We start from the raw sequence: 17,925 nt of genomic DNA, 5'->3' as shown, positions 1-17,925 counted from the left end.
TGCACATATATACAGCAACATTTACAACAATTTTAAAGCCAGACTCTGACAAACCAACAGATTCCAAACAGATGACAAAGGATGTTGAGATGTCTTCAAACACATTCAATTATTAATACTCAGATCAAAATATCACCTTCACGATTACCCTCACTTGTATTTTTCTTTAAAGCTACCTTTTAGTAAATATCTTCCTGTTTAGATGTCGGTTATGGAGGAGGCCTGTCCGCTTCAAAAATGGCTCCACTGATTTCAATTGATTCAGAACTTTGGACCGGTTTGGGGCCAATATGGAATTTCCAGACCCAAAATAGGCCTGCCAGATATGCAGCAGTACTAGCTGGACGTAACTTTTCCCAACTCTCAATATGCATCTGCTTCAAAGCCAGTAGCGTGGTTTCCTGCAGTCCTGCAGCACCTCCATAGATCTCAGGATAGTCTGATGTCACAGCCCCCAATTCTCTACAGTAACTCTGGAATGTTCTCCCACCTTCACCACCATGTGCTCGCGGGAGACCAGATAATCTTCATGTTGGCAGTTTTTTTTGTTTAAGGCGATTTTAAAAAACATCAACATTCTGGCAAGCATTGTTTTCTATATAAAAGAGCGCAATTCTCTGAAAAAGGAGCTAGATTTCTTTTGGCCAAGAGTTGCTATACAAGAATATATTGTGGTAGTTTTTACATTTTGAAACTGGCCAGAATGGTTTATTTTGTCCTTTTCATTTCCATCTACTATCCCGACTTTGCTTTTGAGAAAATTAAATGAAATCTTTCAGATATTTCTTGGCATGATCATGTTTCAGGATACCATAAGTATTTTAATATACCAGTGCTTTATCGCTGCTTGCTTTACCCAAGACAGGTTGACAGAGCTGTGTTAAATTATTTTCACTATTAGCCTTCATTCAATATTTTATAAACCTTGGTACATACTGAAGTACAAGAATAACAGTATTAGTTTTAATTCATATCAATTTGATCTTAATGTGTTTTATGAAGATTTGAACTGAATTAAGAATATTTCTCAAAATGAATTTGATACATTAAAAAAAAAGAAATTGACAATTTAAATGATCCTAAATGACTTCAGTATTAGGCATGTAGCAAGGAACTTTAAGCAAACTGATCACAGATCTCAGAAAATAAATGTAATGCATCTGCTTAACAAACTTTTTCTCTTGCAATAAAAATTAAAACCATTACAAATCAAATAAGCAATACTACTGATGTAGAATGTCCAAACGTTCAGTCAGGGGTGGAGGAAAGAAGAAACAAAAAGGCACTGGTTTCTGATGTCTTTGTTCATACCTTAATGTGTTTTACACCACAGCTGATCATTTTGTTTGGCTGATGCAAGTCCCAAGAAATATCAAATACCTGTAAGGAAAACAAAATCAGAATTAAAAAATATAAAAATCAAATTTACTGAAGAAATCAACACCCACACCATACTTTTAGTATTAAATTGAATCTACTGTTGATTTATCCAACTGCAGATTTTATTCTAACCTTTGTAGGTCCTTGCTGCTTTGTCAATCTCAACACCCATCCCACTACTTCAATGTCTGTAAAACTGAATAGCTTGCATTGAGTTTCTTTATCTAAATGATTAATATAGGTTAGGAATTGCAAGCATCCCAGCACTGACCCAAATAGCACTCCACTCGGTTTCCCTCCTCCCCACCCCCACCCTCCCGTATTCTGATTTAATTTCCCTAACAAGTACTTGCTTCTTTCTTTTCATCAACCAATTCTTCATCTATATGAAGGTTTTACATTGAACTCCCACTGCTCTCAAGTTTAATAGCAGTCTTTCATGAGGAACTTCAAAGGCCATTTTGGAAATCTAGTACACCACATTATCTGGTTTGCCACTGTCCACTTGGAATATCACTTTCTCAAAAAAGTTAAAGCCGTTTGTCAGGCAGGGTTTTCCCTTGTAAAGCACTGGCTAGTATTTGATATTCCAATTCACCGCTTCCTTGATCATCCTTCTTACTATTGATTGCAACCACGCGTCTTGAACACTTACTATTCTGATGCTGTAAGAATTTCTTACTATTGTGTTTAGCATCTGCATCTATGTTTATTCGTAGTTCTCTCTTTGCTCCTCCAGGCACTGTTTTGCCATGCTTCTGGTTTCCTGTAATCTTTCCATTGGATCCTCTTCCCCTTGCAAACTATGTGAAGTTCATTTCTTTTTTTAAATTTCACTTCACAGATTGTCTTGTTAAACTTAAATATACTGGTGCTGTATTTTCCATCATATTCATTTGAAAGTATTCCACTTGTCCTTTACTGAGAAGTTAGTAAATAAACACTTGGGCATTACTAATTTATATTTGGTTGTTACTATTTTCCGTACTATTTGACCTTACTATTTTCATTTATCCTCCTTATTCATGAAGTATTCAGTCCCCCCTCTTATTAAGCTGTCATTCTGTAAAATGCCCCCTAGCTATTTTAGCTCTTTGCGTTAGAAACTTCCAGATGATTTCAGTAATTTTCCCCCTTCCTGCAGGATCTATTTGTTTTCTTTCCCAATATACACAGAGGTACATCCTCTCCTTTCCTATCTACTCTATCCTATACTTTATGTTGTATTCATCACCATCTACTGTGGTATGGCATGTTTTGGTTATTCCTATTACATCGTAATTCTGCTACAACAGTGTGGACACAGGAATTGTGCAGTGAAAATTCTAATGACATTTGCAGGGATGCCAAGGAAAAATTCAAAGAAAGCTATGTGTAGAACTAGGAGGTTGGTCCCAAACAGATCTCATAAATGCGAGAAAAAAAATTATCTTCCCCAAATAAATGACCTGAAGTTGCAGGATGTTATCTGGGTTTGCAAGATGGGCACCAGCAATGAGATAAGTATATGGAGGCTACCATACAATCCTCTTCTGTGCCAAGACACGGAGTCATAACTATTTCAGTTGTTCTTAAAACTTTCCTGGGTGGGGTAGATTTCCCTTAATTAAGTTTGTAACTCAACGCAACAATTTATCAACAGTTAGGCTAACAATGGTATTCATTCTTCGGTAGGGTCCCATGAACTCATGGGAGAAGCATTTTGGATTACAAAAAACTGCAGTAATGACCCTCAAGGCTACAATTCTGAGATAAACCTCAAAATGTGAAGCTTCAATTTTCTAGATGTTTGCACTAACAGGGCTCCAATTAACTCCTGGGCACACACAGAGGGAGCCGATCAAACAAACACTGTTTGAAGAGGATATGCAACAACTGTTAAATATAACTGTAGAGAATTGGTTCTGAAAAACTCAAGGCCTTGATGGAATACAGATTTGGACAGAGGGAGTAAAAATCACAAAATCTGTGGATAACACAAAAGTGGGGGTTCTGGTAAACAGTGAAGAGGACTGTAAAAGACTTCAGGGAGACAGACAGGTACTAGATGCAATTTAATGTGCATATGTGTAAGGCAATAGATTTTTGGAGGATAAACAAGGAATGGTAGTATATATGCAGTGGAAAGATGCTAACGGGTGTGGACAAACAGACCCCTAGGGGTTCAAATACACAATTCCCCAAAAATCAATGCAGGTAATTAAAGTCATAAAGAGGTCAATTTTGTGTTTCATATATGGGGTAGAGTACAAAAGTTAAGAAGGAATGATAAATCTGTACAAAACCTTGGTTAGGCCACAGTTAGAGTGCAGTTTTGGGTGCCTCATTATAGAAACGACATTAATGCCATAGGGAGTCTACAAGATAATGCCAGGGTTAGGAAATTATTATTATGAAGAGAGATTTGAGATACTGGGACTATTTCCACTGGAGCAGAGAAGTATAAGGGGAGATTAAAGAGAGGTTTTTAAAATTATGAAGGATTATCTGGTCATCATCACATTTCTGTTTGTGGGACCTTGCTGTGCACAAATTGGCTGCCGCCTTTCCTACATTAAAACAGTGACTACACTTCAAAAAAAGGTACTTCATTGGCTGCAAAGCACCTTGGGGCATCCCGGGGTTGTGAAAGGCGCTATATAACTTTAGGTCTTTCTTTCTATTTTGACAGACTGAATAGGGAAAGATCACTTTTTCTAGTTGGTGGGTCAATGACAAGGGGTCATCAATTTATATGCAATCACTAAGAGAATGAGGAGAGTGTTTAGGAGAAATTTCTTTATGCTATGCTAAGAGCTGCTGAAGTATGGAATGCTTTGTCAGAGAGTAGGTGAGGCAGAGACCATTGCATCTTCTACGAGAAAACTGGATAAATATTTGAAGCAAGAGGAAAATGCAGGGTATTGGGAAAGAGTGCACAAGACAGTGGGATGAGTTTTGGATTGGTCTGGCAAACAGCCAGCCCAGACATCATGGCCTTCTGTACTGTAAACTTCTTTGGTTCAATCACAGAAATAAAAGACATTACTTTATACTGTTAACAGTTGCCTATCTTAAAAATACAGAAGCTTCTTGTAGCAGCCTTGAATACCCGTGGAAGTTACGATTCCCAAATACTCCCACAATTATTCAGATGGTATGTTGAAGCAACGTGTACCTATCTCAAATTTTAACAACTTTATTTAGGGACCTAAAAATCGGGGTATTTTTAAATTATCTATGCAAAAAAATAGCAGGAATGGCCTCAAGACAACAGCTCTATAGCAAAAGACGTAAAAATGTCACCCTGGTGAGAAAACACAACTGACAGTGCCCTTGAATTGGCTGCTTTACCCAGTTATCTGTGGTGATGGTAGTCTGTCGGCTACTTGGAGTCATCACCTACTAGGAATTTCAGAATGAGTCTTGGTAGAGGCTAAAAAGTACTAGGTGTTAGAGCTTCTGCAGAGCAGCTTCTGGAGGCCACCTTTAAACCCTGCACAAGAATAAACTGATTGTCCAATGCAGGCTAAGAATTCATATCCTATTGTATCCTCCAGGAGCCAATGGCCCCTTCCCAAAAAATAGTGTAGTACAAAGCATGCTAATATATCTAGCTGACATAGTACTATAGCACACCTTCAGGAATCCAACATGATTCATCATGGGAAAGATCTTCATGCTATTGTTGCAAGCAGACTTCATATCTTTCTTCTGTAAACAATTGTGAATACAGGAGTGAAATAAATCCGTGATCACCAGCACCCATTAACGAGCTCCAGAGGCTTGGGATCAGAACACTGACAAGTCAGATATAAAATGACTCAGTAATTTCTACGCTAACAAAATATTATTCAGACTATGGAATCGTGGACATCAGCTAGTAAACAATTTCAACCATAAAAAAAAAAAAGTACCTCCACTGCAATAGCAAATGCCTTTTTAGTGTCAGCCTTGGCTCAATGATAGCACTCACTTCCGAGTTAGAAGGTCGTTACTCAAGCTCAAGCCCTACTCAAGACTTGAGCACATAATCTAGGTTGACATTTCAGTGCAGTACTGAGACAGTTCTGCACTGTCAGAGGTGCAGTCTTTAGGATGAGATGTTAAGGCGTGGCAGTGTCTGCCTATCAAGTGGACATAAAAGATCCCACGGCAGTATTCCAAGAGACAAATGGAGTTCTCCCGGTGCTAATCCTTCAACCAACACCACTAAAAACTGATTATCTGGTCATCTGTCTCATTGTTGCTTCTGGGACATCACTATGCACAAATTGGTTGCTGCATGTGACTACATTACAACAGTAACCACACTTTAAAATCATTTTATTGGCTGTGAAGTGCATTTGGATGTCCTGAAAGGCACTATATAAATGCAAGTTTGTTCTTCTGCCTTTTTATTAATGTTTACATGTGAATCAATTCAAATCATTGATGGTGTAAAAGGTACAGCTTTTACTATCTGGAGTTTAGCTTTAAATGCATAGTTAATGAGAGGAAAAATACACTTACTCAGGAGCACATGAATTTGGATAGATTTTATGAATTCAAACTAGCTTTTCTTTTTAAATTGCAAAGAGAAATAATTTCATAGCAGTGCAACTGTAAAATTGCACTGCAGCAAATTGTTTGTAGCACTCAAAATATATATAGTCTACTTCTCTTAATTCAGTTATATAATTCAAATTCCCACTTTAGAATCACGAATGATACAGTACAGAAGGAGGCCATTCGGTCCATCGTGCCTCTTTAGTAGAGCTATCCAATTAGTCCCACTCCTCTGCTCTTTTCCCATGTTTTCTCTTCAAGTATTTATCCAATTCCCTTTTGAAAGTTACTATTGAATATGCTTCCACCATCCTTTCAGGCTGTGTATTCCAGATCACAACAACCCGCTGCGTTAAAAAATGTTTTCCTCATGTCGCCTCTGGTTTTTTTGCCAATCACCTTAAATCGGTATCTTCTGGTTACCAACCCTTTTGCCACTGGAAACAGTTTCTTCTTATTTACTCTATCAAAACCTTTCATGATTTTGAACACCTCTATCAACTCTCCCCTCAACCTTCTCTGCTCTAAGGAGAACAATCCCAGCTTCTCCAGTCTATCCACATAGCTAAAGTCCCTCATCGCTGGTACCATTCTAGTAAATCTCTTCTGCACCCTCTCCAGGGCCTTGACACCTTCCTAAAGTGTGGTGCCCAGAATTGAACACAATACTCTAGCTGAGGCCTTACCAGTGTTTTATAAAGGATTAGCATAACTTCCTTGCTTTTGCACTCTATGCCTCTATTAATAAAGCCAAGGATCCCGTATGCTTTTTTAAACAGCCTTCTCAACTTATCCTGCCACCATCAAAAATTTGTGTACACACACCCACCAGGTCTCTCGGTTCTTGAACCCTCTTTAAAAGTGTACCATTTAGTTTATATTACCTCTCCTCATTCTTTCTACCAAAATGGATCACTTTCAAATTATTGTATAATTTACATTTTTAAAGCCTTTAGAATTATCAGGAATAGACGGTTAACTCTAATCCACCATTAAAAAAAGTCTCCCTTGATTATTGCTCCAGAGATCTGCAAGACTTTAAACTAATGCTACTCTGTAACCCACTAAGAGATAAGAACATAAGAAATAAGAGCAGGCGTAGGCCATACGGCCCCTCGAGCCTGCTCCGCCATTCAATAAGATCATGGCTGATCATTGACCTCAACTCCACTTTCCCGCCTGAACTCCATATCCCTTGATTCCCCTAGAGTCCAAAAAATCATCTATCTCAGCGTTAAATATACTCAAAGACTCAGCATTCACAGCCCTCTGGGGGCCGAGAATTCCAAAGATTCACAACCCTCGGAGTGAAGAAATTCCTCAAGTGTAGGCCAGAATCACTTCTAAATTTCTCCTTCTTCCTGGGGAAAGCGCTTCATTATGTTCTCCTTGGTCCAGTTCAAGATTCCACCATTTATGTAGTCAGGGTAAATCAACGCATGATCTTCTCTCAACATTTCTAAAGTTCTTTAAACAGGTGAAACTTATTTGTATAGTTTACCAAGTACCCATAATTGTCCCTTGAACTTTCTGACATAGCATTTGTTAAGGAAAGACATACAAAGAGAATTACCCTATCTGTGTGTCCTGGTGCAGTAGCTAGAACTCTCCCTTTCTTCCAATCCCAGACACAAATAGTGTTTTTGGAATCCAGACCGACAGATACCAAACGCTGTGGAGGGGGAAGAAAAATAGAAATTAGGATAGCTTTTCCCATTTTTCTATTAGATACCAAGATTTCCAAAATAAAATTCCTCTCCCACACATATTCCCTTGTTAATAACTCCATCTTTAACAGAGGATCTATAACAACTCAAGCCCATGATGACCAGCCGAAAAACCGTAGGCTTCGGTTTCCCATCCAGATGGGAATATTCCTTTACTGAAAAGTACTCCATTAATCCAACTTATAATTCATAAGCAAAAATAACACATTTGAATATTTGGCATTAGCTTGAAACCTTGTACCTTACTGTTCAAAATCCAACACTAGATTTATTAAAGTATTGCAACACTGCACAGAAAATATCTACATGGTTGATTGTATGGAAATTCTTTCCCTCCACGATTCCACACATTTCATATTATGCATGCATGGTGCCAATACCTTTAGAGCAGCTAATGACCAATTAATGAACTGAGAATCAAAGTGGTTTTAAATTATTTTTTAAATCATTAATGTCCAAACATTATAATATTCAGTTCAGTAATGGGTTTATTTTGTAGTATAATGCATACATATCCATCATTCATGATGAAACTGGGCCACTTCTGGTGCACTTTTGAATTAGCACCACTATGAATGACAAAATGTGTACATGTTCAGTATCATGAGCCATCTGTAAAACTTCTAATAGTAATAAATGGAAACCCTGAATAACTGGCTTTGACCAAAGATATGGGAAACGGTCTTTATTATTCTAGCTCCAATAATGCACTATAGCCAAAACTATACCGGGTATACTATTTCTCTACATCAAGCAAAATAAAACTCAATGAGAATTGATCTAAAGTGCGACTGTACAAAGTGTATGTCCCCTTATGGAGTAGGGTCCAAATGGTTTGGTTTTGTTGATTTGTCAGTCACTGTAAATGTAAAGTATGTTTTGCATCCAGTTAGCATGATCTATGCACTACTTCTCAGTGAATACAAACAAAATCAAATTTAAATACTTTGAGTAGTTCTTAGGATCATAGAAGATAGGAGCAGGAGTAGGCCATTCGGCCCCTCGAGCCTGCTCCGCCATTCAATGCGATCATGGCTGATCATCCAAATTCAGTACCCGGTCCCTGCTTTCTCCCCATACCCCTTGATCCCTTTAGCCTTAAGAAATATATCCAACTCCTTCTTGAATATATTTAATGAACTGGCCTCCACCGCCTTCTGTGGTAAAGAGTGCCACAGGTTCACCACTCTCTGGGTGAAGAAATTCCTCCTCATTTCTGTCCTAAATGGCCTACCCTTTATCCTTAGACTGTGACCCCTGGTTCTGGACTCCCCCGCCATCGGGAACATCCTTCCTGCATCTAGTCTGTCCAGTCCTGTCAGAATTTTATAAGTTTCAATGAGATCCCCTCTCATTCTTCTAAACTCCAGCGAGTACAAGTCCAATCGACCCAATCTCTCCTCATACGTCATTCCTGCCATCCCAGGTATCAGCCTGGTCAATCTTCGTTGAACTCCTTCCATGGCAAGAACATCCTTCCTCAGATAAGGCGACCAAAACTGCACACAATACTCAAGATATGGCCTCACCAAGGCCCTGTACAACTGCAGCAAGACATCCTTGTTCCTGTACTCAAACCCTCTCGCTACAAAGGCCAACATACCATTTGCCTTCTTAACCGCCTGCTGCACCTGCATGCTTACCTTCAGCGACTGGTGCACAAGGACACCCAGGTCTCGTTGCACTTCCCCTTCTCCCAATCTATTGCCGTTTAGATAATAAAAAAGTCCCATCTTTATGTCAGATGAGACAAGGCCAACTAAATATTTATAATCTACAGTTCAGATATTTTCTCTTTAGAAATATGGGAACTAAGGGGGTGATTTCCTCAAATCATTCTACCAAAGGAGAATGAAAGACTGTTGCATGTTTATTTATGAAGCTTAATTTCAAACAAAAGGTTTTGATATTGTAAACGCTCCAAGAAGAGCAGGAACTCAGGATATGGATCCACTGGTATGAACCAAATTTCTTCCACTTGGAATTACATAGTAAACTTCCTGGATGTTGGTCTTTCATCTTCTTCAGTACTGACAGTTCTTTCCCTCAGAACCACAATTCAAGTGCATCACCTGAAAGCTGGGAAGCAGTGTCAAATTATCTCTAACTGGAATGTAGTCTCAATTACATAAAAGAATCACAAATTCTTGGTTCAGGCATAGGCAGTGATAAATTAGATCTATAGGACTGAGAGGATGAGAGGAAGTGTATACTGATACCAGTTTCTCCAAGAGGACAAGCCATCAAGAGTCTGGGCATTGCGGTTTCTGTCCTTGGAAAAAGGAATGCGCACACATCAGAAGCATTTGTGAATATTCTTCTGACTTGCAAAGACAAGGTTGTGATCTCAAAGCATAGAGCATGCTACTGGTGTAAAGAGTCAAAGAATGTTATCAATTATCCAGACACTTGAGCACAAAAATCAAGGCTGACACATCAGTGCAGTATGGAGGGAGTGCTGCACTGTCAGAGGAGCCGTCTTTCGGATGAGATGTTAAACCGAGGTCCCGTCTGCTCTCTCAGGTAAAAGATCCCATGGCACTATATCGAAGAAGAGCAGGGGGGTTATCCCCGGTGTGCTGGCCAATATTTATCCCTTAATTAACATCACAAAAACAGATTATCTGGTCATTATCAGATTACTGTTTGTAGGAGCTTGCAGTGCGCAAATTGACTGCTGCGTTACCTACCTTACAACAGTGATTACACTTTAAAAAGTACTTCATTGGCTGTAAAGTGGTTTGGGACGTCCTGAGGTCATGAAAGGAAATATATAAATGCAAGTCTTTCTTTCATTATGACCAGATCGCACCGTGATCAGTTCCATTCGCATCTCCTCAGATAATGAAGCAGTCCATGCTCACATGCAGCAAAACCTGGGCAACATTCAGGCTTGGACTGATAAGTGGCAAGTAACATTTGCATCACTCAAGTGCCAGGCAATGACCATCTCCAGCAAGAGAAAGCCTAACCACCTCCCCTTGACATTCAATGGCATTACCGTCTTCGAATCCCCCACCAATCAACATCCTGAGGATCACCATTGACCAGAAACTTAATTGGGCCAGCCACATATATACTATGGCTACAAAAGCAGGTCAGAGGCTGGGTATTCTGTGGCAAGTGACTCACCCCCTGACTCCCCAAAGCTTTTCCACCATATACAAGGCACAAGTCAGGAGTATGATGGAATACTCTCCACTTGCCTGGACGAGTGCAGCTCCAACAACACTCAAGAAGCTCGACACCATATAAGACAAAGCAGACCCCTTGATTGGCACACAGTCCATCATTTTAAACATTCACGCCCTTTATCACCGGCGCACCGTGGCTGCAGTGTGTACCATCTACAAGATGCACTGCAGCAACTCGCCAAGGCTTCTTCGACAGCACCTCCCAAACCCACGACCTCTACCATCTAGGACAAGGGCAGCAGGCACATGGGAATACCATCACCTCCAAGTCACACACCATCCTAACTTGGAAATATATCGCCGTTCCTTCATCGTCACTGGGTCAAAATTCTGGAATTCACTCCCTAACAGCACTGTGGGAGTACGTTCACCACACGGATTGCAGCGGTTCAAGACGCGGCTCACAACCACCTTTTCAAAGGCAATTAAGGATTGGCAATAAATGCTGGCCTTGCCAGTGATGTCCACATCCCATGAATTATTATTACTTTTTTTTTAATGAATTGCTTTCCAGTTTCAAGAAAGTTAACAGGTCCTTTGAACAACATTTGTATCCAACTGCCAACAATACATTTCAACAGTATTGAAAGAACTGTCTCTGATGGCTGAAGAAGGAAAAAAAACTTGGACTGCCCTAGAGAGAGGTGATGGTAATGTGGCACAGCAAAGAAAGGCAGGTGGCCAATGTCATCACAGTGGCCTAGACTGATTTCTAAAATGACGTGGAGGATCCATTAACGAATGTAATTTGTTGCATACAGGCACTGATTAGACTAGAAGGTGGTCTAAAGTACACAAAGAAAGTTGTAATCTAACAAAGTAATGAGCAAGCAACACTTAGCACAATATCAACTCCATAAAGATATGAATATTTAATTCATAAAATATAACTTTATTAGAATTGGTACGGGAAAACGTTATACAATTTCTTTCACCAGTTAACACCGATCTGAGGTTCTGAAAGTTCGTTTTACTGCACAAATATTGGCACTTCAAACTAAAAGTCAAAGTGGCAGATCATTTACTTACCTGGCCATCATGATCAAAGGCCAAGCAGGCTATTCCATGTGTGTGCACATCTTTCAGAATGGATATCGTCTGCACATTGTAGGTGTCCCACACACATATATGTGGCTCCTTTCCCACCTGTCCTGTTGCAACTAAAGTTCGTTCCGGATGCAGTGCTAAGCTGTGGATTGTACAAAGTTTAAAAAAAAATTAAAATGTAATTTAAAACAGCAGCTGTCATGTCCATGGGTGCAAGTATTGTGGCTGAAGCATTGCTAGAAATGTTCTTTTGAACTGGGTTCCCAAAAGAGATTTTGTCTGATTAGGGGGCTATTTTTGTGTCTCAGCTAGTCTCCCAATTATGGCCACAGTATCAAATAAAACAACTCCAATCTATGCTATGCCATACCATCCTCAGATGAACAGTCTGGTAGAGGGATTTCATGGCAGACAGATGTAAATGTGCTAAACTAGTATGCCAAGTAGAACCCCAAGGGCGGAGATAGAACATGGCCACATTTACGGTTTTCCTACAGGGTGGTATTTCAAGCATCTCCACTGTTCCCACTATTTGAATTATTATACGGCCACTGAGTGTGTGGTCCATTAACACCAATTGGAGAAGCATGGTGCAAGAGGACTATTGAGGAGGATGGAAATGTAGTAGAATATGTACTTAAATTGAGAGGTGACTTAACTAGATTGGCTAAATTTACACCAGAAAACCTAAAATGTATGCAGGAGTGCTAGAACAGCTGGTCTGCTAAGCTCCAGGAGTATGAGGTATTCAATCATGTTGTTTCAGCTGCCACTGAAGCATAAGAAGTTATGATCTCACTGATCAGGTCCATCAGGTAATGGAAAGGTCTGGCAAAAAATAGATTATGTAGTCGAGATACTCAACTCGACAACCCAAGTGCCAGGCCTACCACATAAACATACCTCTTCCGCAAAGAAATGACCTCGTTTATTTCTTTTATTTCCTTCTCTTCTGTTTTTATTCCCCCTCCATGGCAACGTTCCCTTTCATAAAGTTGATCAAATTTGTGAGCAACTACAAGATCAATGTGAAAAAAAGCCATTTCCCAATGACATCAGACTTCATTTCAGACTTATCTAACAAGCACATTTTTTGAACAAAGTTTGAAGAAAATATATAAAATGTACTTACAACAGAAGTTAGACTGACCAGCTACTTGAATGCAACAAAATGTTCACAATTTATATGCCAAGTGTTTATTTTGTAATTAAAATTGTACATGCATAATTATTTCTGCTTGTAGTCTTTTGTAACTGTAGGGGTTAGCTAGTTAGTCTAATCTAGCTTCCTCCGAAAGTTTCAAATTGCACAACTCAACTTTTGAGCATATACAGTTCCTTAAATGCCCCCAAAAACAGCTGCCAGGGATTCCTGGATTTGAATAACTGGCTGTCGAATCAGTAAATTCAAATGTAATTCAGTCATACACATAAATGAGCATACGTGTTGCATCCTCCACAGTCCAAACTCCAACAGTCCAAAACTCTGCCAAACATATGCTATCCCGCACCAAGTCATACTCACCCATCACCTCTTTTCGCTGACCTACAATGGTTGCTCATAGCCCATGCATTAACCTCAGAATACTGATCTACATTTAGAAATTCCTTCATTGCCTTTCCCCACCCTATCTCTAGCCTTCACCGACCTTTTTCCCTTCCCAAATGCTCTGTTCCTCCGACTCTGGCTTTGTTTTGCATTTCCTCCTTGTTGCCCTACCATTGGTGACAAAGCTTTCAGCCACCTCAGTCCTACTCTTGGGAACAACTTTTCTAAACCTCTCCCCTCGCCTTCTCTGTCTCCATTTATAAAATCCTCAAGATTTTGGGCCAAGCTGTCAGTCATCTTACCTAATCGGCCCCTTTTCAGCTCAGTGTTCATTTTCCTTATGCTTATTTGTGAAATGACTTGGGATTTTTTTTTTTAATGTTAAAGACACTATATAAATTCAAGTTGTTTTAATGTGACTCGGCTCCTCCATCAAGCTTTGGAGGCAACCAACAGAACATTTGCAATGAATAAATCTGGGGACACAATTCTGACTGCAACTGGTGCTTCCTTATGTCTTGATTTGACTTAAAAAGGACTGTTACAAAAGACTAGATAATAATACTGCACCTTCATATCTGACACATTAACTGTAGTCCTCTCAAAGGATCAGATGACACTAATTCTTACAAACTAAATTATCTAGTCCATATATAAACAGTAAACTTTCATCTGGTTTCCATGTAATCCAAGTGTTTTGTTTTGAAAATCCATTCTCAAATACAATACTTGTATTTATATAGTGTTTTTTCACATTGAAACCTCTCAAAATGTTTCACAAAACTAATTACTTGGAGTGCAGTGACTATTATGCAGGCAAGCACAGCAGCCATTCTACACAGCTATATCTCAAACATTAATGAGGTAAAAGACTAGTTAATCTCTATTGATGATATTGGCCCAGGAAAGTCTATTAGCCAGGACACCAGAGAACTCCATGCTCTTCCTTGAAAAATGCCATGGGATCTTTAATGTATATCTAAAATGGGCAAACACAACATGTCACGTGACCTTTAGCACCTTAAAAAATACAGCACTTCCTCATGTTACACTGGAGTCAGTTTTGATTATGTGCTCAAATCCTGGTGTTGGGGTCAAACTTCATTTACAAATTTTTTAAAAATACGTTTATGGGATCAGGGCATCGCTGATAAGGCCAGCATTTATTGCCCATCCCTAGTTGCCCTCGAGAAGGTGGTCGTGACCGCCTTCTTGAACCGTGGTAGTCCATGTGGTGATGGTACTCCCACAGTGCTGTTAGGTAGCGAGTTCCAGGATTTTGACCCAACGACGATGAAGGATCGGCGATATACTTCTAAGTCAGGATGGTGTGTGACTTGGAGGAGGATCTTGGAGGTGGTGGTGTTCTCATGCGCCTGCTGCCCTTGTCCTTCTAGGTGGAAGAGGTCGCGGGTTTGGGAGGTGCTGCCAAAGAAGCCTTGGCGAGTTGCTGCTGTGCATCTTGTAGATGGTGCACACTGCAGCCACGGTACGCCGGTGGTAGAGGGAGTGAATGTTTAAGATGGTGGATGGGGTGCCAATCAAGCGGGCTGCTTTGTCCTGGATGGTGTGGAGCCTCGAGTGTTGTTGGAGCTGCACTCATCCAGGCAAGTGGAGTGTATTCCATCACACTCCTTACTTCTGCCTTGTAGATGGTGGAAAGGCGTTGGGGAGTCAGGAGGTGAGACACTCGCCGCAGAATATCTAGCCTCTGACCAGCTCTTGTTGCCACAGTATTTATGTGGCTGGTCCAGTTAAGTTTCTGGTCAATGGTGACCCCCAGGATGTTGATGGTGGGGGATTCGGCCATGGTAATGCCGTTGCATGTCAAGGGCGGTGGTTAGACTCTCGCTTGTTGGAGATAGTCATTACCTGGCACTTCTGTGGCGCAAATGTTACCCGCCACTTATCAGCCCAAGCCTGAACATCATCCAGGTCTTGTTGCATGCGGACATGGACTTCATTTTCTGAGGAATTGTGAATGGCACTGAACACTGTGCAATCATCAGCGAACATCCCCATTTCTGACCTTATGTTGGTGGGAAGGTCATTGATAAAGCAGCTGAAGATGGTTGGGCCTAGGACACCGCCGAGGAACTCCTGCCGCGGTGTCCTGGGGCTGTGATGATTGACCTTCAACCACCACAACCATCTTTGTGCTCAGTATGATTCCAGCCAGTGGAGAGTTTTCCCCCGGTTTCCATTGACTTCAGTTTTACTAGGGCTCCTTGATGCCACACTCGGTCAAATGCTGCCTCGATGTCAAGGGCAATCACTCTACCTCACCTCTGGAATTCAGCTCCTTTGTCCATGTTTGGACCAAGGCTGTAATGAGGTCGGGAGCCGAGTGGTCTTGGCGGAGCCCAAACTGGGCATCAGTGAGCAGGTTATTGGTGAGTAAGTGCCGCTTGATAGCACTGTCGATGACACCTTCCATCACTTTGCTTATAATTGAGAGTAGACTGATGGGGCAGTAATTGGCCGGATTGGATTTGTCCTGCTTTTTGTGGACAGGACATACCTGCATACCTGGGCAGTTTTCCACATTGTCGGATAGATGTCAGTGTTGTAGCTGTACTGGAACAGCTTGGCTAGGTGCGCGGCTAGTTCTGGAGCACAAGTCTTCAGCACGATAGCTTGGATGTTGTCAGGGCCCATAGCCTTTGCTGTATCCAGTGTGCTCAGCCATTTCTTGATATCACATGGAGTGAATCGAATTGGCTGAAGACTGGCTTCTGTGATGGTGGGGACCTCAGGAGTAGGCCGATATGGATCATCCACTCGGCACTACTGGCTGAAGATGGTTGCAAATGCTTCAGCCTTGTCTTTTGCACTCACGTACTGGGCTCCACCATCATTGAGGATGGGGATATTCATGGAGCCTCCTCCTTCTGTTAGTTGTTTAATGGTCCACCACCATTCCCAACTGGATGTAGCAGAACTGCAGAGCTTTGATCTGATCCGTTGATTGTGGGATCGCTTAGCCCTGTCTCTAGCATGCTGCTTCCGCTTTTTAGCATGCATGTAGTCCTGTGTTGTAGCTTCCCCAAGTTGGCACCTCATTTTTAGGTATGCCTGGTGCTGCTCTTGGCATGCTCTTCTACACTCCTTATTCTACTGGAATTTTTTCAGGGTGTAACTGGTAAAATAGATAAGGGAGAACCAGTGGATGTGGTGTATTTGGACTTTCAAAAGGCTTTCGATAAGGTCCCGCCTAAGAGATTAGCGTGTAAAGTTAAGGCACATGGGATTGGGGGCAAGGTATTGACTTGGATAGAGAACTGGTTGGCAGACAGAAAGCAAACAGTTGGAATAAACGGGTCTTTTTCCAAGTGGCAGGCAGTGACTAGTGGGGTACCACAGGGATCGGTCCTTGGACCCCAGCTATTCACAATATACATTAATGATCTGGGCAAGGGAACTAGATGTAGTATCTCCAAGTTTGCAGACGACACTAAGCTGGGTGGGCGTGTGTGCTGTGAGGAGGATGCCGAGAAACTCCAGTATGATTTGGACAGGTTGGGTGATTGGGCAGAAGCAAGGCAGATGTAATATAACGTGGATAAATGCGAGGTTATCCACTTTAGTGGCAAAAACAAGGCGGCAGATTATTATCTGAATGGCAATAGATTGGGAGAAGGGGAAGTGCAATGAGACCTGGGCGTCCTTGTGCACCAGTCGCTGAAGGTAAGCATGCAGGTGCAGCAGGCGGTTAAGAAGGCAAATGGTATGTTGGCCTTCGTAGCGAGAGGGTTTGAGTACAGGAACAAGGATGTCTTGCTGCAGTTGTACAGGGCCTTGGTGAGACCACACTTTGAGTATTGTGTGCAGTTTTGGTCACCTTATCTGAGGAAGGATGTTCTTGCCATGGAAGGAGTGCAGCGAAGATTCACCAGGCTGATACCTGGGATGGCAGGAATGACGTATGAGGAGAGATTGGGTCGATTGGGCTTGTACTCGCTGGAGTTTAGAAGAATGAGAGGGGATCTCATTGAAACTTATAAAATTCTAACAGGACTAGACAGACTAGATGCAGGAAGGATGTTCCCGATGGTCGAGGAGTCAAGAACCAGGGGTCACAATCTAAAGTTAAGGGGTAAGCTATTTAGGACAGAGATGAGGAGGAATTTCTTCACCCAGAGGGTGGTGAACCTGTGGAATTCTCTTCCACAGAAGGCAGTAGAGGCCAATTCATTAAATATATTCAAGAAGGAGTTGGGTATATTTCTTAAGGCTAAAGGGATCAAGGGATATGGGGAGAAAGCAGGGACAGGGTACTGAATTTGGATGATCAGCCATGATCACATTGAATGGTGGAGCAGGCTCGAGGGGCCGAATGGCCTACTCCTGCTCCTATCTTCTATGTTTCTATGAACCAGGGTTGGTCCCCTGGCTTAATGGTAGAGTGAGAGATATGCCAGGCCATGAGTTTACAGATTGTAGTGGAATACAATTCTGCTGCTGCTGATGACCCACAGCGCCTCATGGATGCCCAGTTTTG

At 41.3% G+C, this 17,925-nt stretch overlaps 1 protein-coding gene across 5 annotated transcripts in view; it reads right to left on the bottom strand.

The window, feature by feature from the left end:
• LOC147109195 (echinoderm microtubule-associated protein-like 5) overlaps positions 1-17,925 on the bottom strand; it is a 236,892-nt gene that overhangs the window by 205,373 nt on the left and 13,594 nt on the right. For 3 of the 5 annotated variants that reach the window (XR_015080190.1, XM_086002884.1, XM_086002885.1), the window contains exons 2-5: positions 11,858-12,017; positions 7,481-7,579; positions 4,999-5,073; positions 1,312-1,380 (exon numbers count right to left, since the gene is read on the bottom strand). Coding sequence is in view for 4 of the 5 variants with exons in the window: in XM_086002884.1 (XP_085859010.1) it covers positions 1,312-1,380; positions 4,999-5,073; positions 7,481-7,579; positions 11,858-12,017 (403 nt within the window). In the remaining variant the exon portion in view is untranslated. The remainder of the gene's footprint in view (positions 1-1,311; positions 1,381-4,998; positions 5,074-7,480; positions 7,580-11,857; positions 12,018-17,925) is intronic. The other 2 variants (XM_086002886.1, XM_086002887.1) reach the window with 1 other exon arrangement.

The sequence above is a fragment of the Somniosus microcephalus genome, chromosome 12, assembly GCF_052327205.1.
Source record: "Somniosus microcephalus isolate GS21.2 chromosome 12, FLI_Smic_1.0, whole genome shotgun sequence".
NCBI classification, from domain to species: Eukaryota; Metazoa; Chordata; class Chondrichthyes; order Squaliformes; family Somniosidae; genus Somniosus; species Somniosus microcephalus.
This window is presented reverse-complemented; position numbering and strand designations above follow the sequence as displayed.